Source organism: Pristiophorus japonicus, chromosome 2 (genome assembly GCF_044704955.1).
Source record: "Pristiophorus japonicus isolate sPriJap1 chromosome 2, sPriJap1.hap1, whole genome shotgun sequence".
NCBI classification, from domain to species: Eukaryota; Metazoa; Chordata; class Chondrichthyes; family Pristiophoridae; genus Pristiophorus; species Pristiophorus japonicus.
In genome coordinates this window covers 43,113,681-43,140,973 of record NC_091978.1, presented here as the reverse complement: position 1 = coordinate 43,140,973, position 27,293 = coordinate 43,113,681, and the positions used below count along the sequence as shown (strand labels likewise).

General features: G+C 42.9%; 1 protein-coding gene across 2 annotated transcripts; it reads left to right on the top strand.

The window, feature by feature from the left end:
• Positions 1–61: 61 nt before the first annotated feature.
• On the top strand, positions 62–22,568 carry slbp (stem-loop histone mRNA binding protein). Of its 2 annotated transcripts, XM_070866904.1 has the most exons (8): positions 64–170; positions 1,111–1,248; positions 13,623–13,733; positions 15,276–15,338; positions 16,839–16,973; positions 18,647–18,796; positions 19,093–19,210; positions 21,446–22,568. In XM_070866904.1, the coding sequence occupies exons 1-8, from the start codon at positions 121–123 to the stop codon at positions 21,557–21,559; spliced, it is 879 nt and encodes a 292-aa protein (XP_070723005.1). In that variant the 5' UTR covers positions 64–120; the 3' UTR covers positions 21,560–22,568. The 2 variants fall into 2 exon arrangements, with proteins under 2 accessions (XP_070723006.1, XP_070723005.1); XM_070866905.1 differs by lacking the exon at positions 13,623–13,733 and having other exon boundaries at positions 62–170.
• The last annotated feature ends 4,725 nt before the right edge of the window (positions 22,569–27,293 follow it).

Sequence of the window (27,293 nt, the reverse complement as noted above, 5' to 3'; positions counted from 1 at the left end):
GGTGCAGCCGGGCGCGCGCGCGGTTGTGACGTAAGGCGCGCTGGGTTTAAGTGATGGGAGGGAGCGGAAGTGGGCTCATTGTTTGGGAGCCGGGAGCTTTAAAGTCAAGCCTCTGCGAATATGTCGCACCCCAGTCCGCTCTCGACCTGTCAGGGAAACGAGCGCTTCAGGTACATTAACACATATTAAAAAAAAATATTATATATATAAATATAAAAGCAAAGACTTAAAAAAAAATTAACGAGCGTTAGAAAATAAAGCATAAATGTATTTTTCTCTTTTTAAAAAAAAAAGCTCCGCAGGTTGGGTGGGGAAGGGAAGGGAAGGGAAGGGAGGCGAGCAGCGCGGGGCGGCGGTGGTGACGCGGGCCGGGGCGGGGCCAGGGCCACGGCCACGGTAGCGGTTGGGGCGCTGGATTTGAATGAGTGGCGCGAAGCAGCAACGGCGCTGTGGCGGGAAAAGGAGCCGCTTGGTGTCCGAGCGCCTCAGGAGCTGCCGCCCTCGCTTCCCTCCTCACTCAGCCCTCGCGTTAAAGCCCCCACTCCACGCGTATATTTTTTTTCAAGATCGCATTTTAATCACATCTTCCCTCATTGAAGATTGGGGGCAGCTATACTTCCATGTTAATATCACTACACGGTTATTTGTGTGTGTCCACAAACACGCGTTTGTAAAAAAAAAACATGCGTTTTAACTTTTTTTAATTCTCTGCCATTTAAAATCGTTATTTATTAAATTCCCGGGGAGGGAGGGCGATGCGATCGGCGGCAAACGGGGCGACTTTTTTTTTGTTCCCTCGCCGCGCAAAATTAGAAGGATGGCCCGCCCCCGGGACCATGGCTCCTCGAGTTGCATTTCTATAGCGCCTTTCGCCACCACCGGACGTCCCATAACGCTTTACAGCCAATGAAGTGCATTCTTACACCTTCCCCCCCCCCCCCCCCCTGTAAGTGTTTGTAATGTGGGGAAATGGTTCCACCTTTCTCTAGACAGGGGACATGTTGTGCAGTAGCGAGTGTTTTCGCGGGACGCGGTGTTGTTGTGCTGACTGATGGGTTGTAACATTATTATTTTCTCCCCCCACCCCCCCTCCCCTCTCTCCAATTGCAGGAGGAAGCCGCCGCCATGTCGCTGGTCCATCGGCAGGAAGCGCGGCGCCGATGGCAAACTGCGCAGGATGTGCGACTCGGACTCGACCGTGTTCGAAGACGAGCTGAAGGACTCTTTGTCTGATGACAGGATCGCCAGGTGAGGGAGGGGAGGGGGGGGGGAACCGTGCGAGATTTAATCCTCTCTGCGGTCTTGGGGCGACTTGCCGCGGGAACCATTTCAATCCACCTGAGTGATTTCGCAACTCGGTGGATTGGTTTCCTGAAGTTCAGGTCCAAGAAGGCTTAAACACAGATTTAAAAATCAGCAAACCCTGGATTTAAAAGAAAGTCAATGCTGGAAATAAACATCGTTGTCTGAATTGCCTGTCCTCCCCTTTTGGATTCTGCTGGGTGTGATTTCTACTTCCACTTTTTTCCCCTGCTTTTATTGTGAAACTCGATTAGCCATCCGTGCCATTCTCAGCCTCTTGAGACCTTGCTGTGTGTAAAGTGTCTGATAACATTTGAGATGTGATGGGCATTGTTTTTTTTGAGCTCTTGACGAATGGTCAGGCTGTTTTTGTTAGCATAAGAAATGGGAGCAGGTGTACACATTTGGCCTCTTCGAGCCTGTTCCGCCATTCAAAACGATCATAGCTGATCTGATCCTGACCTCAACTCCACTTTCCTGACTCCGCATAACCCTTCACTCCCTTTATCGTTCAAAAAACTGTCTATCTCCACCTTAAATATATTCAATGATCCAGCTTCCACAGCTCTCTGGAGCAAAGAATTCCACAGATTCATCACCTTCCGAGAGAAGAAATTCCTCCTCATTTCCGTTTTAAATGGGTGGCCCTTTAACCTTATTCTGAAGCTATACCCCCTAGTTCTAGATTTCCTGACAAGGGGAAACATTCCCTCAGACCATTTCAATAAGATCACCTTTTGGGCTTCTAAACTCCAATAAGTATAGGCTCAATCTTTCTTCATAAGTCAACCCTTTCATCTCAGGAATCAACCCCGTGAACTTTCTCTGAACTGCCTCCAATGCAAGCATATCCTTCTTAAATACGGAGACCAAAACTGTATGCAGAACTCCAGATGTGGTCTTACCAACATCCTATACGGTTGTAACAGAACGTCCCCCACTTTTATACACTCTCCCTTGCAAAAAAAGGCCAACATTCCATTTGCTTTCCTAATTACCTGCACACTAACTTTTTGTGTTTCATGTACAAGGATCCCTCTAAATTTATAATTTGCTTTTTTATTTTTCCTACCAAAGTGGATAAACTCACATTTTTCCACATTATACTCCTGTCTGCCAAGTTTTTGCCTAGTCACTTGGCCTATCTATACCCCTTTGTAGATTCTTTGCACCCTCCTCACAACTTGCTTTCCCACCTTTCTGTATCAGCAAATTTGGCTACATTACACGGTGCCTTTATCCAAGTCATTAATATAAATTTTAAATAGTTGGGGTCTCAGCACTGATCCATGTTGTACCCCACTAGTTACAGTTTGCCAACCTGAAAATTACCCTTTATTCCAACTCTCTGGCTAACTTACAGAAAACAATCTGCTGTCCATGCTAATATATTACCCCCAACCCTGTGAGCTTTTATCTTGTGCAGTAGTCTTTTATGTGGCATCTTATAGAATGCCTTCTGGAAATCCAAATACACAACATCTACTGGTTCCCCTTTATCCACCCTGCTTGGTGGTACCTCAAAGAACTCCAGTACATTTGTCAAACATGATTTTCTAAATATCCTGCTACTACTTCCTTAATGATGGACTCCAGTATTTTTCCAATGACCGACGTTAGGCTAACAGATCTATATTTTCCTGCTTTCTGTTTCCCTCCTTTCTTAAATAGGGGGGGTTACATTTGCGGTTTTCCACTATGCTGGGACCTCCAGAATCTAGGCATTTTTGTTAGATTACAACCAATGCATCCATTATCTCTGCAGCTACTTCTTTTAAGACCCTAGAATGCAGGCCATCAGGTCCACCTTTAGTCCCATTAGTTTGCCTAGTACTTTTTCTCTCGTGGTGGTCGTTGTTTTATGTTGTCCTCTTTCCTTTCTCCCCCCCCCCCCCCCCCCAATAGCCCCTTGATTATCAATTACTGGGATGCTTTTAGTGTCTTCTACCGCGAAGACCAATACAAAATATTTGTTCAAAGTCTCCGCCTTTTCCCATTATTAATTCGCCAGTCTCATCCTCTAAGGGATCAACGTTTACTTTAGCTACTCTACCTTTTTATATACCAGTAGAAACTCTTGCTGTTCGGTTTTATATTTCTGGCTAATTTACTGTCATAAACTATCTTTTTTTTTTGTTGTCCTTTGCTAGTTTCTAAAAATTTCCCAATCCTCTGGCATTCCACTATTCTTTGCAACATTGTATGTTGTTGTTTTCAATTTGATACCATCCTTTATTTCCTTACTTAGCTACGGATGGTTCATCCTTCTCAGAGTCTGTCTTTCTCACTGGAATATTTCTTTGCTGAGAGTTACGAAATATCACCTTAAATGTTTACTACTGCTTTTCTGCAGTCTTGCCCTTCTATTTTCCCAGTCCACTTTAACCAACTCTGCCTTCATACCTTTTGTAATTGCCTTTATTTAAGTTCAGGGCACTAATTTGAGACTGAACTTTCTCACCCTCAAACTGAATTTGAAAGTCTACCATGCTATGATCAGTCTTCCCAAGAGGATCCTTCACTACGAGATCATTAATTAATCCAGACGCGTTACACATTGCCAGATCTACATAGTCTGCTTCCTAGTTGGTTCCACAATGTATTGATTCAAGAAACCATCCCGCATACATGCTATGAACTCTTCCTCAAGGCTACCTTTGCCAATTTGGTTTGTCCAATCAATGAATTGTTATATCGCCCATGATTATTGCCATACCTTTCTTACAAACCTCCATTATTTCTTGATTTATACTCTGTCCTATAGTGTGGCTATTGTTTGGGGGCCTGTAGACCACTCCCACCAGTGACTTCTTTCCCTTATTATTTCTTATCTCCACCCAAACTGATTCTACATCTTGATATTCTGAGCCAATGTTTCTCACTATTGCACTGATCTCATCTCTTACTAATACAGCTACCCCACCTCCTTTTCCTTTCTGCCTACCCTTCCAAAATGGCAAAAACCCTGAAATATTCAGTTCCCATTCTTGGTCACCTTGCAACCATGTCTCTGTAATGGCAATCAGATCATACCCATTTATTTCTATTTGCTGTCAACTCATCTATCTTGCTGTGTGTGTTCAGATATAGAGCTTTTAATTTGGTCTTGTGTATACGCTCTGTTCCTTCCTGACACACTCTAGTTATCATTACCCCTATTGCTATCTTGCACTTTTGCCTTCTGCTTTCTCTGATTTTTTAAAAATTTCTGCTCACTGGATCCCACTGCCCCACCCCAAAAAAAATTGTTTAAAGCCCTATCTACAGCCCTAGTTATTCAATTTGCCAGGATACTGGCCCCAACCTGGTTCAAGTTAAGCTGTGGTTAGAGGCAAGGTGAGGGGTTGGCCATTTTGGACCGATGAGAAATTTCTTCACTTAAAGCGTTGTGAATCTTTGGAATTCTCTACCCAAGAGGACTGTGGCTGCTTGAGGAGACTGGCGAGAATATGGAACTTGCTGCCACATAGTGATTGAGGCGATTCACATAGGTACATGAGGGGGAAAGTGATAGAAGGCTATGTTAGGGTGAGATGAAGTAAAATGGGAGGAGGCTTGTGAAGCATAGACCTTTTGGGCTGAATGGGCTATTTCCGTGCTGTCAAATTCTATGTAAAGCTGATTTTTGTTTTAAAGAATGTCAGGAGAGGGAAGTGGAGAGATGGAGGAAAATCCAGAGTGGGGAGTGAGTGTACTGCTAATGAATGGGTGTGCAATGGTATCAAGAGTGGAGTGTTTGGGATGCAGTTTGTAGTGCTGGTTCAGTTAAGAGGGAGGGGTGAAGCCATGGAGGAGTTAAACAGAAGAAAAATAATTCTATGTTTTGGAGACTTGAGTATGGGTGGTAACAAGGACATGGGTGTGGGATTAGCAGCAGGTGTGCTGAGTTAGGGATCGAAGGAGGCAGCCTCTGATGGAGGGGATATGGAGTCAGGAGCTTAACTCTAGGCCAAATAGGTTGTGAACAGTTTGGAGACAATGCCAGTGAGGTGGATGGAGTTTGTGGCCAGAACTGACAATGTTGGCTTTGGTCTAGCTGTAGGGATTTTGTCCAACCTTGTCATAGATGAGCTACAAGTAGAAGCCTCATTGGGGGGGATTTAAACAGGAGCGAAGAGGACAGATTGGTCTGGTGATTGTTCAAGGATCTTGGAGGAATGGGGAGGTTGGTTGGAAGTGGGGCAACTTGTCATTCTCTGGGTAGAGGGGTTGTTGAAGTAACCATGCTAAGTTGCTGCAGTGTATCTTGATCATTCGTAACTGCAGCCAGTGCAGAAAGGGTAGGTATTGAGTGCATTGGCAGAAGTGATCACGCAAACTTGTTGTGGGTACACCCATTTAAGCGAGCGGTGAGTATTTCATCACTTTTCTGAATTGAGCCTTGGAGGTGCTGGATCGGTTTTGAGACCTCTATCAACCTCATTATTCAGAGAAATAAGTTTCTCAAACTTAAAGTGGATTTAAGACCCTGATAGTTACATCTGAAGTTGAGGATGGGAGGCTAGGGAAGAAATAGTCTGGCAATAATTTTCCAAAATTCTATAGAAACTACATTTATCAGATGGCTACAACATTGAAATTTGAAGAATCCACCTTTTTTTAAATAAAAAAATACTTGATATGAAAAAAAAAAAGTTGATGACTAGTTGGTCTGTAATATCGGATACAATTAAAAAGCACTTGGGAAAAGTTAATCAGGTAGCCAGCATCTGATCATAAAGGGATGTTGTGCATGACCAACTTGAAGAAATAACAGAATAGATAAAAGAAATTCAGTAGATGTGGTTTTTCTTTTTAAAAGGAGCTTTTAATGGACTTGTGGTATGTACAGGGAAGGGGATTATGGCCAGATGGATAGAGATGACTGGTTAGAAAACAAAGTTCAGAGATCAAGGGCAGTTTCTCTGATTGGACAGATGTGCTGAGTGGTCGAAGGTGAGTCTGAGACTGCTATAAACCGTGCACGAGGCTTGGGAATTGAGAATCAAAGAAAAAAACTTGCATTCATGTCTTTTTGAATACCCCAAAGTGTTTGTCAATGGTTTTGAAGTGTAGTCACTGTTTTTGTAGCTTTTTTAAAAAACACTTGCATTTATATAGTGTCTTTCATGACCACTGGACATCCCAAAGTACTTCACAACTAATGAAGTGTAATGTAGGAAACACTGCAGCCAATTTGCACACAAGCTCAGGTGGCGATGTGATAATGATCAGATAATTTGTTTATGTTGATTGAGGGATAACTGTTGGCCAGGACACTGCCAATAACACCCCCCCCCCCCCCCCCCAGCTCTTCAAAATAGTGCCATGGGATGTTTTACGTCTACCTGAGAGCAGACGGGACCTCGGTTTAACATCTCATCTGAAAGACAGCCCTCCCTTAGTACTGCACTGGAGTGTCGGCCTAGATTTTTGTGTTCAAGTCACTGGAGTGTAACTTGAACCCCACAACCTTCTGACTCTGAGGCAAGGGTGTTCCAGGTATGCAAATCATTAAAAGTAGCAACGCAGGTTAATACAGCCATTTTAAAATAAAAGCAAACCATGCACCAAGCTTCATTTCTGGAGGGATAGAAGAGGGTTAAACTTGTATCGAATCTTGGTTAGACCACATTTGGAGCACTATGCACAGTTCTGGTCTCCATATTATCAAAAGGAAATAGGGGCATTGGATAAGGTGCATAGACGATTCACCTCAGTTAATACCAGAATTGAAGATGTTATAACTATCTGGAAAGACAAGCTGGGGCTCTTTAAATAAGCGCATGAGGAGAAAGAAAGGAATATAAGGGTATACATATCAATGGGGGCTGGCAGCAGTGGTTAAGTTGCAGGACTAGTAATCCAGAGGACAGGACTAATTTGGTGATGTGAGTTCAAATCTCACCAATGAAACCAAACTAAGTGGGGGAAATGTAATGGATAGTCCAGCCTGGCATATGCTAGCATGTTAGGCAAATAGTTCAGATGCAGAGAAACATGAAGTATACTGAAACCTGTAAAAGCAGATACCTGCACCAGACACTTACTGACTGTCTCAAATAACTTGCATTATAATAGTTACAAATTGCCCATTGAAACCATGATGCTTGCAAATTACGATGTACGGCAGCTTTCAACGCACCAAGTCAGTTTACAACTTAAAACACCGGACAGATGAGTTGGCAACAGATGAGAAATGGCTTTTGTGTACTCTGGGATTGAATTTTTGCACAGCTCTAACACAGGAATAGAGGGGTTTCGCTGCTGCTATAGGTGCTGGATAAAAATGTCTCCATTACACAAAAGCCGGGAATTGCCAGTTGTGAGGGGATATGGGAGGACGATGGAAGAGGAGTCAAGGATCCTGAAATGATGGAAGGGTAGCCAGATATTGAGGGGGGGGCGGTGTGCGTGTTGATGGGAGAGGGTGACTAAAATGGGAGCTGGGGCCCGAGATTGAGTTTGGGGGGAGAGATGGGGAGAATGATTTCCCCTTTTCCCAGTCCTCGGTTTGCTCTCTTCGCCTACTCTTAGGTGGCCCTCTGGTTCTTGGAACTTCACAACAGTGGCTGACATGAAACTACAAATAAAAGTTCTCAAGTGTGGGGACCCAACTGTTAGAAGGTAAATCCAATAACCATTTGTTGAAGTCATGTAGTCTGACGCCTTGTGATCAATCCTGATGCCTCCAACCAGAGTTGGCAGCCCTTCTCTACCAATATGTCGGGTACCAATGAGCTACTAGCAGTCCCCTACCAATGTTCCCTTGACTGCGTAGGCCATTCTAAATACCGCACATAGGCAATTTTTTTTTTTTGTATTGACAAGCTGGCTGTATGGGATCCCTGGAGCGCTGCTCAACTGCACACCTTACAGGGAATATTGTCTCCTGTCCACCTCCACAGTACTTCAAACATTAGCAGCTGCAGCACATGAAGGACAGGGGTCTGCAGGGCATTTTGGAATATTTGGCTCATCTGGTTTACTGTACATTGACATTTTGAAAATAAGGATACCTGATTAAGGTTGGAAAAAGTACATTTCCAAATAGTAATATTTAAAATGGAAGTAGAGGAATCTGGTGTAATCATAAAGTAACAGCATAAGTAGTTATAGCCATAGATGCAAACAGAGTGCCTGGTTTTGTATACCTACTTTTTATATCAAGGGAATGGTAGCATAGTGGTTAAATTCAGAGTCCTGGACTAATAATCTGCAGATGCGAGTTGAAATCCCACCATGGCAGCTGTGGAATTTAAATTCAGTTAATTAAATAAAATCTGTAATAAAAAGCTAGTGTCAGTAATGGTGACCATGAAACTACCGGATTGTTGTAAACACTCATCTGGTTCACTAATGTCATTTAGGGAAGGCAATCTTCTGTCCTTGCCTGGTCTGGGCCTATATGTGACTCCAGACCCACAGCTATGTGGTTGACTCTTAACAACCCTCTGAAATGGACCAGCAAGCCACTCGGTTGTAACAAGCTACGAAAAACAATAAGAATAAAACTGGATGGACCACCTGTCATAGACCTCGGTACTGGCTTCGGACATGACGACGGCACACCCAGCCCAGTTGACCCTGCAATGTCCTCCTTGCCAACATCTGGAGACTTGTGCTAAAATTGGGAGAGCATACTCACAGAATCACTCCCGGATTCCTCCATCACTCCCGGATTCCTCCATCACTCCCGGATTCCTCCATCACTCCCGGATTCCTCCATCACTCCCGGATTCCTCCATCGCCCCCCCCCCCCCCCCCCCGGCTATGTCCTGCCAAACCCTCCCGAGGTGGCGGCACAGTGGTATACAATCGGGAGGGAGTGGCCCTGGGTGCCCTCAACATTGACTCTGGACCCCATGAAGTCGCATGGCTTCAGGTCTAGCATAGACAAGAAACCTCTTGCAGATTACCACTGACTGCCCTCCCTCAGCTGATGAATCAGTCCTCCTCCATGTTGAACACCATTTGGAAGAAGCACTGAGGGTAGCAAGGGCACAGAATGTACTCTGGGTCGGGGACTTCAATGTCCATCACCGAATGGCTTGGTAGCGCTGCTGCTGGCCGAGACCTGAAGGACATAGTTGCCAGGTTGGGCCTGGGACAGATGGTGAGCGAACCAACACAAGGGGAAAAGCCTACTTGACCTTGTCTTTACCAATCTATATCTGTTGCAGATGCATCTGTCCACAACAGCATTGGTAGCAGTAATCACTGCAGTCAATGTGGCGATAAAGTCCTGTCTTCACACTGAAGACAGTCCATTGTGTTGAGTGGCACTTACCACCATGCTAAATGGGATAGATTCAGAACAGATCGAGCAGCTCAACTAGGCACCTATCAGCAGCAATAGAATTGTATTCCATCACAATCTAATCTCATGGTTTGGCATATCCTTCACTCTATCATTACCATTAAGCCAGGGGATCAATCGTGTTTCAATGAAGAGTGCAAAAGAGCATGCCAGGAGCAGTGCTAGGTGTTCCTGAAAGCAAGATACCAACACAGGTCTGCATGCATGCGAAGCAGCATGCTATAAACAGCCAAGTGATCAATGGATCAAATCAAAGCTCTGCAGTCCTTGACATCCAGTCGTGAATAGTGGTGGACAATTAAACAACTAATGGGAGGAGGAGGCTCCATGTATATCCCCATCCTCAATGATGGCGGAGCCCAGCAAAAGACCAGGCTGAAGCGTTAGATGTAGTCCTTACTACTAGGGGGATCAAGGGGTATGGCGAGAAAGCAGGAATGGGGTACTGCAGTTGCATGTTCAGCCATGAACTCATTGAATGGCAGTGCAGGCTCGAAGGGCCGAATGGCCTACTCCTGCACCTATTTTCTATGTTTTATGTTTCTACGCAACCATCTTCAGCCAGAAGTGCAGAGCGGCTGATCCATATTGGCCTCCCCTGTGGTCCCCACCATCACAGAAGCCAGTCTTCAGGCAATTCGATTTCACTCTACGTGATATCAGGAAGCGGCTGATTGTACTGGATACAGTGAAGGCTATGAATCCCAACAATATCCCCGCTGTCGCGCTGAAGACTTGTGCTCCAGAAGTAGCCATGCCTTTAGCCATTCTGTTCCAGTACAGCTGCAACACTAGCATCTACCCAACAATGTGGAAAACTACCCAGGTACATGTCCACAAAAAGCAGGACAAATGTAAACCAGCCAATTACCACCCATCAATCATCAGCAAAGTGATGGAAGGTGTTGTCAACAGTGCTATCAAGTCGCACCAGTAACCTGTTCACTGATGCCCAGTTTGGGTTCCGCCAGGATCACTCGGCTCCAGACCTCATTAGTCTTGAACCAAACATGGACAAAAGAGCTGAATTCCAGCAGGGAGAGTGACATCAAGGCAGCATTTGACTGATTGTGGCATCAAGGAGCCTGAGTAAAATTGAAGTCAATGGGAATCTGGTGGAGGGGGGAGGGGGGGAGGGGAGGAGGTGGGGAGAGACTCTCCACTAGCTGGATTCATACCTAGCACAAAAGAAGATAGTTGTGATTATTGGAGGTCTATCATCCCAGCCCCAAGACATTGCTGCACGAATTCCTCGGCAGTGTCCTCGGTCCAATCATTTTCAGCTGCTTCATCAATGATCTTCCCTCCATCATAAAGTGGGGATGTTCTGGTGATTGCAGTGTTCAGTTCCATTCACAACTCCTGAGAAAATGAAGCAGTCTGTGTCCACGTGCAGCAAGATCTGGATGACATTCCGGTTTGGGCTGATGAGTGGCCGGTTACTTTCGCACTGCACATGCTCGGCAATGGCCATCTCCAACAAGCGAGGGTCTAGCCACCTCCCCATGATATTCAATGGCAATACCATCACCGAATCCCCCACTATCAACATCCTGGGGGGGTGGGGGGGGGGTCACTGTCGTCCAGGAACTTAACTGGACCAGCCACACACACATTGGCAACAAGAGCGTGTCAGAGGTTGGATATTCTGCCTGGATGAGTGTACCTCCAACACCAGAAGCTCAACACCATCCAGGACAAAGCAGCCCACTTGATTGGCACCCCCTCCATCACTAACATTCACTCCCTGCACCACTGACACACCATGGCTGCAATGTGTACCATCTATAAGGTGCACTGCAGCAACTTGCCATGGCTTCTTCGGCAATACCTCCCAAACCCAGACTTCTACCACCTAGAAAGACAAGGGGCAGCAAGCGCATGGGAACACTACCTCCAAGTTACACACCATCCTGACTTGGAAATATATCACCGTTCCTTCATAGTCGCTGGGTCAAAATAGAACTCCCTTCCTAACAGTTCTGTGGGAGTACCTTCACCACATGGACTGCAGCGGTTCAAGAAGGTGGATCACCACACTTTTTCTCAAGGGCATTTAGGGGTGGGCAATAAATGCTGGCCTTGCCAGCACTGTACACATCCTGGAACAATTTTTTAAATACAAAAACAAGGAGCAGGAAAATGGGATTTGACTAGGTGGCTTGTGAAGAAAAACAGTGGGGCAGACTTAATGGGCTGATACTGTGCTGTAACATTCCATAATACTAAATCCTGCTGCCCGTTTGCCTTTTTGGATGTTTTATTACATCAAAATTGTTTGAGTGTAGGGATGTTGGCAAGTGACAAATATGTAATTTCTGTTGTCTAGGCTTGGCTTGATGGCTATCCCTTTTAATCTCTACCTACAGGAGTTTTAAAACAGCTGTCTTTTTTTTTTTAAGCACAAGCCTCAATCCCAGTTGTCTTTCCTACAAATATTGTGATGGTATTGCAACTAATAAGGATATACGAGTGGCTGGATCTGTAAGCTGTGTTTAAAGATAGTTGAAGTGGTATAATCTTCACAAAGATGCCACTGTCTGAAGAGAATTGCATATGAAAGGACTTGGTATACGAGTTTACTGTACAGAGAGATGCTATTTGTGTCTGTGCTGGCTCCTTTGCCAGTGATCCAAAACTAATCCCACTGCCGCAGTCTCCCCAAAAACCTGTATCTTCCTCTGCTTCAAATATTTATCCAATTTCCCTGTAAAAGATGCAATGGTCTGCATCAACCACTCCCAATAGCAAAGTATTCTATGATTCAAAACATGTATCTTAGCCTAGACCATTTGAGATTGATACCTGCTTATTGACTCCCAAGGCTGGAAAAAAAGTTTTTTTTTAAATCGCTGAAATCCTGTCTTTTAGCCTTCTCTGCCCCCATGGAAACAATCCCATTATCTTTCGCTTCGTAACTAAAGGGCCCTAATCCTGGTGTCATCATGGTGAATCTGGAGTGTAATGCTCTTGTTGCTTTAAAGTCCTTTTCGAAATTGTCCATGATACTCTGGTCTAACTCTATAGTGCACAAATACTGTTGAATAATAGGCTTTCTGCTGAGTATGGTTACCGTATTTGCTTTGTGGTTAAACTTGAGTTTTAGAAATTTAAAACAAAATGGGATGCTGTACTACTTTTGCAGACTGGAGTGAGATCTTATGGAGGCATAGGGTAAAAACCATTATCCTAATGGTTTATCAGGCAGGGTTTGTTATTTAACGCTTGCTGTTCGCTATCTCGGGCACATTGCTGAAAGCTTAATTAGATCTCCAGGCTGGATAAACACATGCAGCTATGGTGAGTGGGGACTTGCAGATACATGATCTAGGATGAAGGCCAAAATAATTAAATCGTGAATGTAAAGAATAAGTAACTTCATTGTAGTGATGAGGTTAAGTGTGCCTATTGTATCCATTCGTAATGTTGAATACTCTAGATTAGTTATTTACAGCCCAAATTGTATAGTTGCCTATTGTAAGACTTTGAAATATTTTGGCAGTCTTTTGCTACCCTTAAAATCATGAGTGAATTAATTATTTTTGTGAATTTATTTTTAATGTGTTGGGTGAAATGGAAATCTTACTAGATCACGTATAGTGTCGTTGGATGCAGAGGTAAGTTTTTTTTTCTGCCTAATATGTCATCCTCTTATCAACTCACTGCTTTACTGAACTATTGCCCTCTAAAATCAGCAATTCATGCTGAATTGGAGACCGGCCCTTTTCCAATTGGCTGCTCGTATTGACTTAGAATTACGATGAAGTATAATAGTCTGATCAATTTGGAAAATGTCCCATATTTCAAGTGTAAAGTCCATGTTGTCTGGAATAAGATGTATTTCTCAGTTCAGTTTTGAAATTGAGCTGATAATCTGCAGTGCTGTTCCACTGGCGAATTTTCCCTGTTTGCCCAAATATGACAGCTATGCTGGATAATTAATTTGTAGGCAGGTCCATATTACAAAAAAATTTAATTGTTTCATTTTAAAATTGACAGTGTTAAAATTAATCTCTTCCAGTTTCACGACACCAGAAAGTGATGGCGCAGTCCCCAGATGTGCCTCTGCAGATTGGGGCACTGCAGTAGAAGATGAGGAAACAAGACAGATTGTTTATCGGGATTTGAAAAGGTTCATATACCATGATTTTACAAATTGCCCTTTTGGAGCAAGTATCAAAATACTAGCAATTTCTTGTATTTTTTTTTAAAGTGAAGCTGTATGACTTCTTAATCTTGGATGTTGTTGAAACCTCGTATGGCTTATTACATATTAATGCCTGTATAACTGTTTTATAGAACAGCCAAAAATGTTAAATGATGCATTTTTCTCGATGTGCAGAAGTGACTGAATCGTAATGTTGTATCCCATTTGCATTTCAGGACTACTTGAAGGGATTCTGTAACGCTTGGTTCCCTTGTTGACGAATCTGTACTGTTTACAGTGTCGAGCAGATTCCGCAACAATAGGTATCTTTAGACTTTAAAAAAACTCACCTGATCTTGGTGCAGCTGGTGGCCAATTTTCTTGCTGTTGCTGGCATCCCACCAGAAGGTTTTTTAAGGAACGTTGATTTATGGGCCAGAATTTGTGATTGTGCTGAGTATGCCGTTATACCAATCTGCCAAGTTCTGACAGATCACACCAGATCATCTGCTCTGACTAGAATCCTTATTGCTGGCACTGAGTTGGGCTAATTGCCCAGCAATTATGCAGTAAAATTTTATAGCTGGTGTAAACAGGCGCAGGAACCTGTTTGCACAGCCTTTGGATGGGGATGAGAAATTTGCAATTACAAGGCCATAAAATAACATCCAACATGGAAAAGAACCAACAAGGCAGTTGTAAAGGCTTGGTTTGAAGATGAGATTTTTGAAATCTTGCAGAGTCTTCCATTGTACTTGCTCCCATGAGGGAGCAGTGTGCGGTGGTCCGGCCCAGAAATCGGCACGTTCCCGGCCTGCAAGACCATCACCAGGCCGGGGCCATTAGAGGGAGCAACGTGCGACAGCATGCCACTGCAGGTAGCAGCGCGTGCTGCTGCAGGAGGGTGACAGCTGACTGCAGTGTGGATGGAGCGGCAACTTCAAGATGGACAACAGGCGGCTAATCTTAAAACGAAGTGATCAACACTTCAAATAGATTTCCAGGAAAAACAATAAAGGCGGCAACCCTGGAATCATTTAAGAACTAAACAGATGCAACAATTGAAGTGGGAGAGGAAGTTCTAGATAGATTAGCCCAAGATGGTCCAAATGGCTGGCTTTCCTCATCCATAAATATCTTGCGAACTAACAGTTTTCTCCTGGATTCCTCTCCCACTTCAGTTGTTGCATCTGATTGGTTCTTAAATGATTCCAGGGTTGCTGCCTTTATTGCTTTTCCTGGAAATCTATTTGAATTGTTGATCACTTCGTTTTAAGATTAGCCACTGTTGTCCATCTTGAAGTTGCCGTTTACTAGTCCTACTCCCACAGTTTAAAATATGCAACTCTGAACAAAGTGTGTGGTTCACAACATTGGTGGCCTTCTTCCATGTTTTTTTATTGTCCAGCTGTAATATTTGTATTTATTTTATCCTGCAGACCAGTAGTACTTCTGTTAAAATCCAGCCAAGATTTCACTTTTTAAATTATTTGTGGTTTAATCAACCAATTTATTTTTTCCTTTCAGATACAAAAGACGACTCTTGCTAAATGACTTTAATGATCATGAAAGGGATTACTCTTCTGAAAGGTATATCTAAAATGTGTTTCCAGAAATTCTGAAACCATGCTTGCTAACAAAAGTACTGTTCAATTAACCTCTGCATTTTGCAAAGCTTTTCCTCAATATAAGACTGTAGCATCAAATTGTTAAATCTTGTACCAAATGTCTCTACATGAGAATGTGTTGGATAGGGGGTGAAGGAGGAGGCAGAGGAACAGTTTGAGGCTGGTTTGGATGGTCATCAAATATTCTAGTTCATTTTGATTTGGGGCCTGGATCCCTCGCGTCCCCTCACCACCTCCACCCCAGCAATGTAGTGTAGTAGATGTCCACTAGTGTTGCCAGCTGTCAGAGTGGGGGGGGATGTACAGAGTGGCCAGGTGAGTGGGCAAAAATTTGGCAGATGGAGTATAATTTTGGAAAGTGAGAGGTCTGGCAGAAAAAAAAAATCAAAGAGCAAGTTATTATTTAAATGGAGAAAGATTGCAAAGTACAGGAGTACTGAGGGACCTGGGGACACTTGTGTATGAAACAAAAAAGGTTAGTATGCAGGTACAGCAAGTGATCAGGAAGGCCAATGGAACCTTGGCCTTTATTGCAAAGGGGATGGAGTATAAAAGTCTTGCTACAGCTATACAGGGTATTGGTGAGGCCACACCTGGAATACTGTATGCAGTTTTGGTTTCCATATTTATGAAAGGATATACTTGCTTTGGAGGCAGTTCAGAGAAGGTTCACTAGGTTGATTTTGGAGATGAGGGGGTTGACTTATGAGGAAAGGTTGAGGAGGTTGGGCCTCTACTCATTGGCATTCAGAAGAATGAGAGGTGATCTTATCGAAACGTCAAGCCCTCTCATAATCTTATACAAGGTGGATGCAGGGAGGGTGTTTCCACTGATGGGGGAGACTAGAACTAGAGGGCATGATCTTAGAATAAGGGGCCGCCCATTTAAAACCGAGGAGGAGAAATTTCTTAGGGTTGTAAATCTGTGGAATTTGCTGCCTCAGACCTGTGGAAGCTGGGACATTGAATAAATTTAAGACCGAAATAGACTTTCTTAACCGATAAGGGGTTATGGAGAGCGGGTGGGGAAGTGTATGGAGAGCGGGTGGGGAAGTGGAGCTGAATCCATGATCAGATCAGCCATGATTGTATTAAATGGTGGAGCAGGCTCAAGGTGCCGTATAGCCTACTGCTGTTCCTATTTCTTATGTTCTTATTATGTTCCTGTGGTTTCTGTCTCCTCTCCTGCAATACAGCTGGGATTGGGATTTTAGTAAGGGGTTAGATCCACACGTTGGTACCAGATGGCGCTGTGGCACTTGAAAATGGTGGAGACTTTATTCTGATGGGAGTTTGAATCTGCAGTGGGTTCTTGGGTAATTTCGGGTTGTAGTGTATTGATGTACTAAAAAATGTATAGTTTATGCCTGTAATTTTTTCCTCATCCCTAAACCAAGAAGTTCCTGATTGAGGGGTGGGAAATCACTTTTAATCATCTAATTGCTGAAGGGTTTTATGTCAGTTCCAGTGGCTCCAGAGAATCATTAGCACCTTCAGAACTTGAAACTGATGAAGTGGTATTGATGAGAAGACAGAAGCAAATCAACTATGGCAAGAACACTATTGCATATGATCGATTCATTCAGGAAGTTCCTAAGTAAGATCACAAGAAATGTGTTGATTCTTAGTCTGATAGTCTTGTCAAGCTTTTTTTTGTTGCCAAATTTGGGGTGGAACAATTAAGATTTTATTGGGTAACTGGTTAACATTTATGAGTGCTTATGGTAAAGTAGAAAATATTCTTGGGACTTGTAAGCATGAAAGTTTCACTTTAATAGGGAGGTGACTGATCTAAAATTGAGTGACAGATAATCAAGAATACACATCAGTTTGTGTCCTTGTACCTTGTGAAGAGTGATGTCCTTTTATCAGTTAGAATGTGTAGACTAGTTTAGTGTAAAACATGATGCCATTTGGGTAATATTCCCTTAGCTTAGTTATGTCCAGATAATCCCTTTAGCCATTGAGAATTGTTTTTAATGGAGCTTTTTTGAGGGAAGAACAGAAAAATGTTATGTGGGAGAGGCCTAGCTTAAACTTGGCATTTTCAGAGAAATATTGGAACATACATTTATATAGCGCACGTTCTTAGAGTGTTTTACGTCCATAAATTATTTGAACTATTCCTGTTCCATCAACAACCTGTAGATAATGCCTTTAACATAGAGCCACAAGGTGTTTCAGTGACATGTGGGGGGGGGGGCGGGGGGATGGGCAGAGGACCAAAAGCTTGGTGGGAGGTGGATTTTAGAGGGCCTTTAAAGGAGAAGGAAGTTGAGGTTTAAGGAATTTGTGTGGGGTTAAGACAATTGAAGGCACGGGGGGGGGGGGGGGGGTGGGGGAGGGAGGGAAAGAGAGGGGGAGATTCTCGAGGCTATGATCCAAAGCAGAGTTTGGAGAGGTGTTATAGACTTGAAGGCTGTGGATCGGGAGGGGCACAGCCATGGAGGGGTTTAAATAAAAGGATGAATAATATTAATTTAGGGTATTGGGGACCAGGCTAAAGAGAATGGGTAAACAGAACTTTGAGGTAAAGTACGGACCTAACTTGCAGTATTTTGGATGAGCTAAAGGATGGGCGGTCAACTGGGAGAGCATTGGAATAATCGATTGGAGGTGATAAAAGACATTCAGTAGCAGTTAACTGAGGTGGGCGATGTTGGGTGTAATTAGGCGTCCTTTGTGATGGACAAGATATGAGGTTGGAAACTCTGCTAACGTTCAAGCAGACAGTGGCCAGGGATGGGAATTAAATCAGTGGTAAGGGTACGGAGTTTGTAGTGGGGGCCAAAGATGATGGGCTTCAGTCTTCCAAGTGTGTTACTAGAGGAATTTGTGTTTCATCTGAGATTAGATGTTGGACAAGCTGTCTGACAGTACAGGTAGTGGAAGGGTTGAGAGGCATTAGAGTTGGGTGTCCTCAGCAAAACATGTGGAAGCTGATCCCATGTCTATGGATGATGTTGCCAAGGGGCAGCATGTAGCTGAGGAAGAGAGAGCCAAGGGCTTGAACCCACAACCTCTATGACCAGATTGTTACCAACTGCATCGAACTGAGCAAAAGGGATATAAAATCATTTTGCATATAAACAATTTGAAGTTAACTAGTGTACTCTATTGCACTGTGAACGATGAGAAGGCATAACATTGTTTGACTTGGGATGTTTGGCTTTAGTTAGATGGGTGCAGAACTTGTCATTGGTGATACTAGATGGTGTACTTTAAAGCAAGTTAGCACTGTGCACCTACTCATTAAATTATTTCTTTCAGACATCTTCGGAAGCCAGGTGTTCATCCAAGGACTCCAAACAAGTTTAAGAAATTCAGTCGTAGATCCTGGGACCAGCAAATTAGGTTGTGGAGAATTGCACTGCATGCGTGGGATCCTCCTGCAGAAGAAGGCAGTGATTTACAGGCAATGTATGTTCAAATTATTGTGCATCAGTGTGACTTGAGTAGCAGACAACTTTGGGGTGCGAGTACTGTTAATGTCTCAGATTTGGGAATGAATTGTGAAGTTCTGATAGTGGAATTCAAGTGAACTGCTTTAAATTAAATTGAGGGTGGTATGAATTTATTGGTAAGCAAAATAAGAAATAAAATTGGATCACAGTACTTGTTTACCCATGTTAGAATGGTGATTGAGCATTGTAGAAAAATCTCACTTGCAAACAAGTACTGCTTGAGCAACAAAATAACTTTCCTCTATCTTGCAGCACGGAATTTGATTTTGATATGGAAACCGAATCGGTGAACAGCTCAGGTGGAAGTCGAACAAGTTTCCATGATGAGAGAGGATGCACCCCCAGCAATACACGTGCACCATCTCCTCAGGTAGGCATCTAATAACTTTAAAAATATGGATTATGTAGTGCTGAGCTGTAAGCTTTGTATGTATAGCCAATTGAAATGTTCTCTGGGGTAGACTAACAACTCTTCTGATTTGAGCTGCAAGAATGATTGACTTCACTGCTGCCTTGACCCCGCCACTGTCTCTAAATTGTCAGACTGCTTGTCTGATGTCCAGTACTGGATGAACAGAAATGTTCTCCAATTAAATATTGGAAAGACTGAAGCAATTTTTTTGGTCCCTGCCACAAACTGTTCCCAAGCCACCGACTCTATTCCGCTCTCTAGAATCTGTCTGAGGCTGAACCAGATTGTTTGCAACCTAGGTGTCTCATTTGACCCTGAAATGAGCTTCTGGCCACCTATCCTCAGCACAACTAAAACCGCTTATTTCCAACTCTAACATTGCTCGTCTCCACCCCTGCCTCAGTTCATCTGCTGCTGAAATCCCTCATCCATGCCTTTTGTAACCTCCAGACTGGACTACTCCAGTGCACTCCTGGCTGGCCTCACATTCCACCCTACCTAAACTTAGTCATCCAAAACCTGACACCCTGTGTTCTAACTCGCACCAAGTCCCACTCGCCATCACCCTTATGATTGCTGACCTACGTTGGCTCCCAGTTAAGCAACATAACATAAATAGTAGCAGGAGCAGGCCACCTGGCCCCTCAAGCCTGCTCTGCCATTTAATAAGATCATGCCTGATCTGATCTTGGCCTCTACTTCCCTGCCTGCTCCTCATAACCCTTATCATTCAACACTCTGTCTATCTCCACCTTAAATATATTCAGTAACCCAGCCCCCACAGCTCTGGGGCAGAAAATTCCACAGATTTACGATCCTCGGAGAAGAAATTCCTCCTCATCTCGGTTCTAAATGGGCGACCCCTTATTCTGAAACTATTCCCCCTAGTTCTAGATTCCCCCACAAGGGGAAATATCCTCTCTGCATCTACCTTGTCAAGCCCCCTCAGTATCTTGTATGTTTCAATAAGATCACCTCATTCTTCTAAACTCCAATGAGTATAGGCCCAACCTTTCTTCATAAGTCAACCCCTTCATCTTGGGAATCAACCTAGTGAACCTTTTCTGAACTATCTCCAATGTAAATATATCCTTCCTTTTAAAAAGGGTGACCAAAACTGTGGCCTCACCAATACCCTGTACAATTGTAGCACGACTTCCCCCGCCCCTCCCTATCTCTAATCTCCTTCAGCCTCAACCCACCAAAATGTCTGCGATTTTCAAATTCTGCCCTCTTGAGCATCCCTGATTATAACTGCTCAACCATCGGTGGCCATGCCTTCAGCTGTCTAGGCCCCAAGCTCTGGAACTCCTTCCCTCAACCCCTCTCTCCTACTTTTAAGACGCTCTTTAAAAGCTCCCCCTTTGAATGAGCTTTTGGTTATCTGCTGTAATTTATGTGGCTGTCTAATTTATTTGTTTTGTGCGTTGGGCTGTTTTACTATATTAAAGGCACTATATAAATACAAGTTGTTGTTGCGTGAAGAATTTGTATCCTGTACTCAACTTAACTGCTTATAGTTTTGCAAGCTATGCTCATCAAACCTGTGTAGAACAGAGTAGTTCTAACTTTAGTATAACCTGCCATGGTCCTAAAGGAACTATTGGGAGACTGCTCCAAAAAAAACTGTCCAGGTAATTGAGTTATTTGTGGGCCCAGAAGAAACAAGTGCTCTTCCTGAGGCCATAAAAAAAAAAAAAAAAATCCCAACCTGCTTCTGGCCCATTTAAGCCCCCGCCCCTCTCCTTTCCCCCCCCCCCCCCCAGATCGCCGACTTGATCTGCCAATCGGCTCATGGTAGGAGTTGTCATACTTTCTGCCCTTCTACAACTGGTCAGCTACAGCAGGACACCAGTGGCCTTTGAGACCTAAACCCCCAATTCGGTTTGGGGCTCATTCTGGCACGAACTGCTGACTTTGCATCTGTTTTGGATTTCTCAGCCACTGAGTCTTTCAGCTATGATGGTTTTGCCTTTACTAATCTGCCATGGGCACCTTGATTAATCCCTTTATATTTTAATGTATGGTGTGGGCAATATTACCTGCTTTCTATCTGGATGTTGGTTCTGTAACTTGGCCGAGTGTGTTTGCAGTATTAGTTGGTAGGAAGACATGTTTTGACCTGTGAAATTACTGTAACTGAGAATTTACAATTTATTTCAGCTAATGTCTTAATAATTCAATTTTCTTCAGATATCTTGCTCGACACCAACGACCCGAGAATTTGTCTATCCTCGTGTGGGCAAAGAATTTGATTTGCAAGCTTGTTTGGCTGAAACCAATGAAGCTAATTCGTGGTTAAACTAAAGAATGCTACTCACCATTGAGAATCTTGCCTTGAGCGTTGAACATTTCTACAGTTGGTGTGGTGATCTCATGAACCTAAAGGAGTTCAGTGTTTTGTTTTGTTCACCGTATATGCCACATTGTGTGGATTTGTCTATAATGTGCAGTCCAGAAAATCCATTAATGCAATTGCGTTTCGGCAACTGACGAAATGCACTTTTCCCAACTAAGTGCAGTGGACAAGACAGTTGGTGTCCAACATTTGCTAATGTTAAACCGCATCCTCTAAATCGAGGTACTAGGGTTAATTTGACATTTTTTCCCCACATAAGGTTAGCACAATCTTGGTGGTAGGAAATTTATGGCACCAGATTGTTACTCGAGTCCTTCTCCAAACGTTTGCTCCTTCGGCCTTTAACAATGCTTTGCAACAAAACTTGGTTGCTTTCTGAACAGCTTTCACACACAGGGTGTCGTAAAGGCTCTGCTGCATTACAGATTTTAATACCTTTTCTCCATTTCTATGTAGTGTCAATCTTTCGGTGGGAATGTCAGAACTAGAGTGGACTATTTTTTTAAAGTTCAAGTTACTTGTATCCTGTAGTTGCTAGATTACTCAATTGTAATGTTTTCAATGTTTGTTTAATCTTGGAGCAGTATCAACTATTTTGCTCAAAATCCGATGCAATGTTGGCTAATTGCTACTCTACCATTTGAGATTGTATAAAGTTAATACCTCTTTTGTATCTTGGTAATGTTTGACCAGTGTGAATTTTAGATATATACGGTCATGTGTTTTTGCTTTAACAGATCTGCATAAATGTAATTGGTATAAAGGATTCCTATTGGAAGACTAATAGAAAACAATTTTGTAATTTTATTTTGTATTTAAAGCAACTTATCTTGCATGTGGCCAGATTCCAGTTAGAAATTCTTCAGTATTGAAATAATTTGTTGAACTCAGCATTATTTTTAATGTCTAGTTTTTTGTAAATCTGCAGCTGTACAATAAAAATTTGCTTGCCTATTATTTACCTGTGGCTATTCTGTTTACACATGGGTGAAATACTGAGCTCATGGCCTCAAATTGCATACATTTATCATATGACTTCACTGGGCAATCTTTTACATGAAATCTGATCAGTTTGAAATGGAGAAGCATCTTTTAAAGCAAGCTTTACTAAACAATTTGACAGAGTCCCTCCCTATCTCTGCAAATTCCTTCAGCACCACCAGCTCAAAGTGGTGTGGGAAGAAGGGCTTTCAATTCATGGTGCACTGGCACCAGGACTGGTGAAAGAGGGAGCTGTTCTGTCGGACGGGCTCCACTTAAACTGGGATCAGCGTCCTGGCGAATCGAATACCTAGGGCTTTAAAATAGAAAAGATGGAGGGCAAATATAAAATCTAAAAGAAGTCAATGGAATAGAGCAGTGTAGTGATTTGGGTTAAAATAAGCAGAGTGACAGGAAAGGACAGAGTTTAACGGTGGCAGTGCAGCAAAGAATAAGGTCAAAATAGGGAATAATGGTTTAAAAAAAATTAAATTAAAGGCTCTATCTGAATGCCCTGAATATTGGATAAATGTTCATGCACAGTTAGGCTATTAACTAAATCTGGCTCATTACTCATTACTAAATCTAATATGGCATGCTCCCTTGTTGCCTCTAGGGTGTACTGTTGTAGAAAACTATCCCAGACACACTCGAAATTCACTACCTTTCTGACAGGTGTTAGTCTGCTTATCCCAATCTGTGAAAGTTAAAATCCCCCATTACAATCACTGTCTTTTCTACATGCTTGTCTAATATCTGCATTAACATAATCTAGCACTTCACAGCTGCTCCGGGGGGGGGGGGGGGGGGGGCCTACACACAACTCCCACTACAGTCTTAAATCCTTTCCTATTTAATTCTACCTATAAAGTCTCCACTGCCTGCTTCCCTCTCTATATCTTCTCATCATTGAATTGATTTCATCTTTAATCACTAAGACTACTCCTTGCCCTCTGCCATTTTCTTTATCTTTCCTGTAGACCCTATAATCTGGTATATTTAGTTCCCAGTCCTGATCATCTTGGAGCCATGTCTCAGTAATGGCTACCATGTCATACCCTCCAATTTGAATTTGCACCTGCAGTTCATTCAATTCATACTCGGTGCGTTTGTAGAAAGAACACTTTTATTTGGGCCACATGCCCTAGTCTGTCCTTTAACTCTAATGTTTTACTCACATTTCTTATTTCTCTCCTGGTTTAATCACTACATTTTTTTTAATTTTCCTGTTACCTGTAGTGCCTAAAGTGTAATTTTTGACTTTGTTTACTCTCCCTTTTTGTTTGTTTTTGAACCACTATTTCCATCTGAGCCCTCCCCTCATTCACCAGTTTAAAGTCATTGTGACTGCCCTATTTATCCTTTCCACTCGGACCCTGGTCTCAGACTGGTTCAGGTGGAGCCTGTCCCAATGGTATAGTTCCTTCCAACAATAACTTGTATTTGTATAGCGTCTTTAAAGTAGTGAAATGTCCCAAGGCGCTTCACAGGAGTATTATGAGACACAAAATTTACACCAAGTCACACAAGGAGAAATTAGGGCAGGTGACCAAAAGCTTTGAGGTAGGATTTAAGGAGCATCGTAAGAGGAAAGAGGCGGAGAGGTTCAGGCAGGGAATTTGAGTTTCGGGCTAGGCAAGAGAAGTCAGGCCACCAATGGTTAAGTGATTATAATCAGAGATGCTCGAGGCAGAGTTAGAGGAGCTCAGATATCTCAGATGGGGGGGCAGTGGTTTAAGAACATAAATAGGAGCAGGAGTAAGTCCTTGCTGCTTCTACCATTCAATAAGATCATGGCTAATCAACCTCAACTCCACTTTCCCACCTGATCCACATATCCCTTCATTCCCCTAGAGTCCAAAATCTTTCTCCGCCTTGAATATACTCAGACTTAGCATCCACAGCCCTCTGGGGCAGAGAATGCCAAAGATTCACAACCCTCGAGTGAACAAATTCCTTCTCATCTCTGTCTGGGACCCCAGCTATTTACAATATACACTATTTACAATATACATTCATTATTTCGACTAAGGAATTGAATGTAATATCTCCAAGTTTGCCAATGACACTAAGCTGGGTGACAGTGTGAGCTGTGAGGAGGACGCTAAGAGGCTGAAGGGGGACTTGGACAGGTTAGGTGAATGGGCAAATGCATAGCAGATGCAGTATAATGTGGATAAGTGAGGTTATCCACTTTGGTGGCAAAAACAGGAAGGCAGATTATCTGAATGGTGACATTAGTAAAAGGGGAGGTGCAAAGAGAGACCTGGGTGTCATGGTACATCAGTCATTGAAGGTAGGCATGCAGGTACAGCAGGCAGTAAAGAAAACAAATGGCATGCTGGCCTTCATAGCGAGGAGATTTGAGTATCGGAACAGGGAGGTCTTTACTGCAGTTGTACAGGGCCTTGGTGAGACCACATCTTGAGTATTGTGTGCAGTTTTGGTCTCCTAATCGGAGGAAGGACATTCTTGCTATTTAGGGAGTGCAGCAAAGGTTCACCAGATTGATTCCTGGGATGGCTGGACTGACATATGAAGAAAGACTGGATCGACTAGGCTTATATTCACTGGAATTTAGAAGAATGAGGGGATCTCATAGAAACATAAAATTCTGACGGGATTGGACAGGTTAGATGCAAGAAGAATGTTCCCGATGTTGGGAAAGTCCAGAACCAGAGGTCACAGTCTAAGGATAAGGGGTAGGCCATTTAGGACCGAGATGAGGAGAAACTTTTTTACTCAGAATTGTGAACCTGTGGAATTCTCTACCAGAGAAAGTTGTTGAGGCCAGTTCGTTAGATATATTCAAAAGGGAGTTAGATGTGGCCCTTACGGCTAAAGGCATCAAGGGGCATGGAGAGAAAGCAGGAATGGGGTACTGAAGTTGCATGATCAGCCATGATCATATTGAATGGTGGTGCAGGCTCGAAGGGCCGAATGGCCTACTCTGCACCTACTTTCTATGTTTCTATGTTAAATGGCCTTCCCCTTATCCTGAGACTGTGCCCCCTAGTTCTAGACACTCCAATCAGGGGAAACCATCTCTCAGCTTCTACCCTGTCAATCCCCTTCAGAATTTTTTATGTCCAACCTATCTTTGTATCGTCAGCAAACTTAAATACGTTACATTTGATCCCTTCATCTAGGTCATTAATATAGATTGTAACTAGCTGAGACCTCAGCACTGATCCTTGCTGAAAAAGACCCGTTTATCCTTCTCTGTTTTCTGTCCATTGACCAATCCTCTATCCATGAGAATGCATTACCTCCCCTCCCATCCCATCAGCCCTTATCTTGTGTAATAACCTTTCATGTGGCACCTTATCGAATGCCTTTTGGAAATACAAACATACTACATCCATTGGTTCCCCTTCATCTACCCTGCTAGTTATATTCTCAAAAAACTCTTAATAAATTTGTCAAATGTGATTTCCCTTTCATAAAACCGTGTTGACTCTGCCTAATCATGTATGATTTTCTAAGTGCCCTGATACCACTTCCTTAACAATAGATTCCAGTATTTTGCCAATGACTGATGTCATGCTAACTGGCCTGTAGTTCCTTGTTTTCTCTCTCCCTCCTTTCTTGAATAGTGGTGTTACATTTGCTACTTTCTAATCTGTTGGGACCTTTCTAGAATCGAGGGAATTTTGGAAGATCAAAACCAATGCATCCACTATCTCTGCAGCCACCTCTTTTAGAACCCTAGGATGTAGGCCATCAGGTCCAAGGGATTTGTCGGCTTTTAGTCCCGTTGGTTTCTCCAGTACTTTTTCTCAACTTATGTTAATACATTAAGTTCCTCACCCTCATTAGACCCTTGGTTCCCCATTATTTTTGCGTCTTCTACTGTGAAGACAGATACAAAATATTTACTTAACATTTCTGTCATTTCCTTATTCCCCATAATAATTTCTCCTGTCTCAACCTCTAAGGGACCAACATTTACTTTTGATATTCGCTTCCTTTTTACATAGAAGCTCTTACAATCTATTTTTATATTTCTTGCTAGTTTTCTCTCATATTCTTTTTTTCCCTTTTAATCAATGTTTTGGTCATCCTTTGCTGGTTTCTGAAACTCTCCCAAGACTCAGGCTTACTATTATTCTTTGCAACATTATAAGCTTCTTTCAATCTAATGCTATCCTTAACTTCTTTAGTTAGCCATGGATGGATCATTTTTGCCATGGAGTTTTTGTTTCTAAATGGAATATATTTTTGTTGAGACTTATGAAATATTTCTTTAAATGCTAACCACTGCTTATCTACTGCCATACCTGTTAATCTACTTTTCCAATCTACTAAAACCAACTCGCCCTTCATATGTAATTGGCTTTATTTAAGTTTAAAACTCTAGTTTCATACTTAGGCAAGTCACACTCAAACATAATGTAAAATTCTATTATATTATAAGAACATAAGAAATAGGAGCAGGAGTAGGCCCTACTGCCCCTCGAGCCTGCTCTGCATTCAAGAAGATCATGCCTGATCATCGACCTCAACTCCACTTTCCCGCCCAATCTCCATGTCCCTTTATTCCCCGAGACTCAAAAAATCTACCTATCTCAGCCTTGAACATATTCAGAGACTCAGCATCCACAGCTCTCTGAGGCAGAGAATTCCAAAGATTTACAACCCTCCGAGTGAAGAATTTCCTCCTCATCTCAGTCTTAAATGGGCTACCCCTTATCCTGAGAC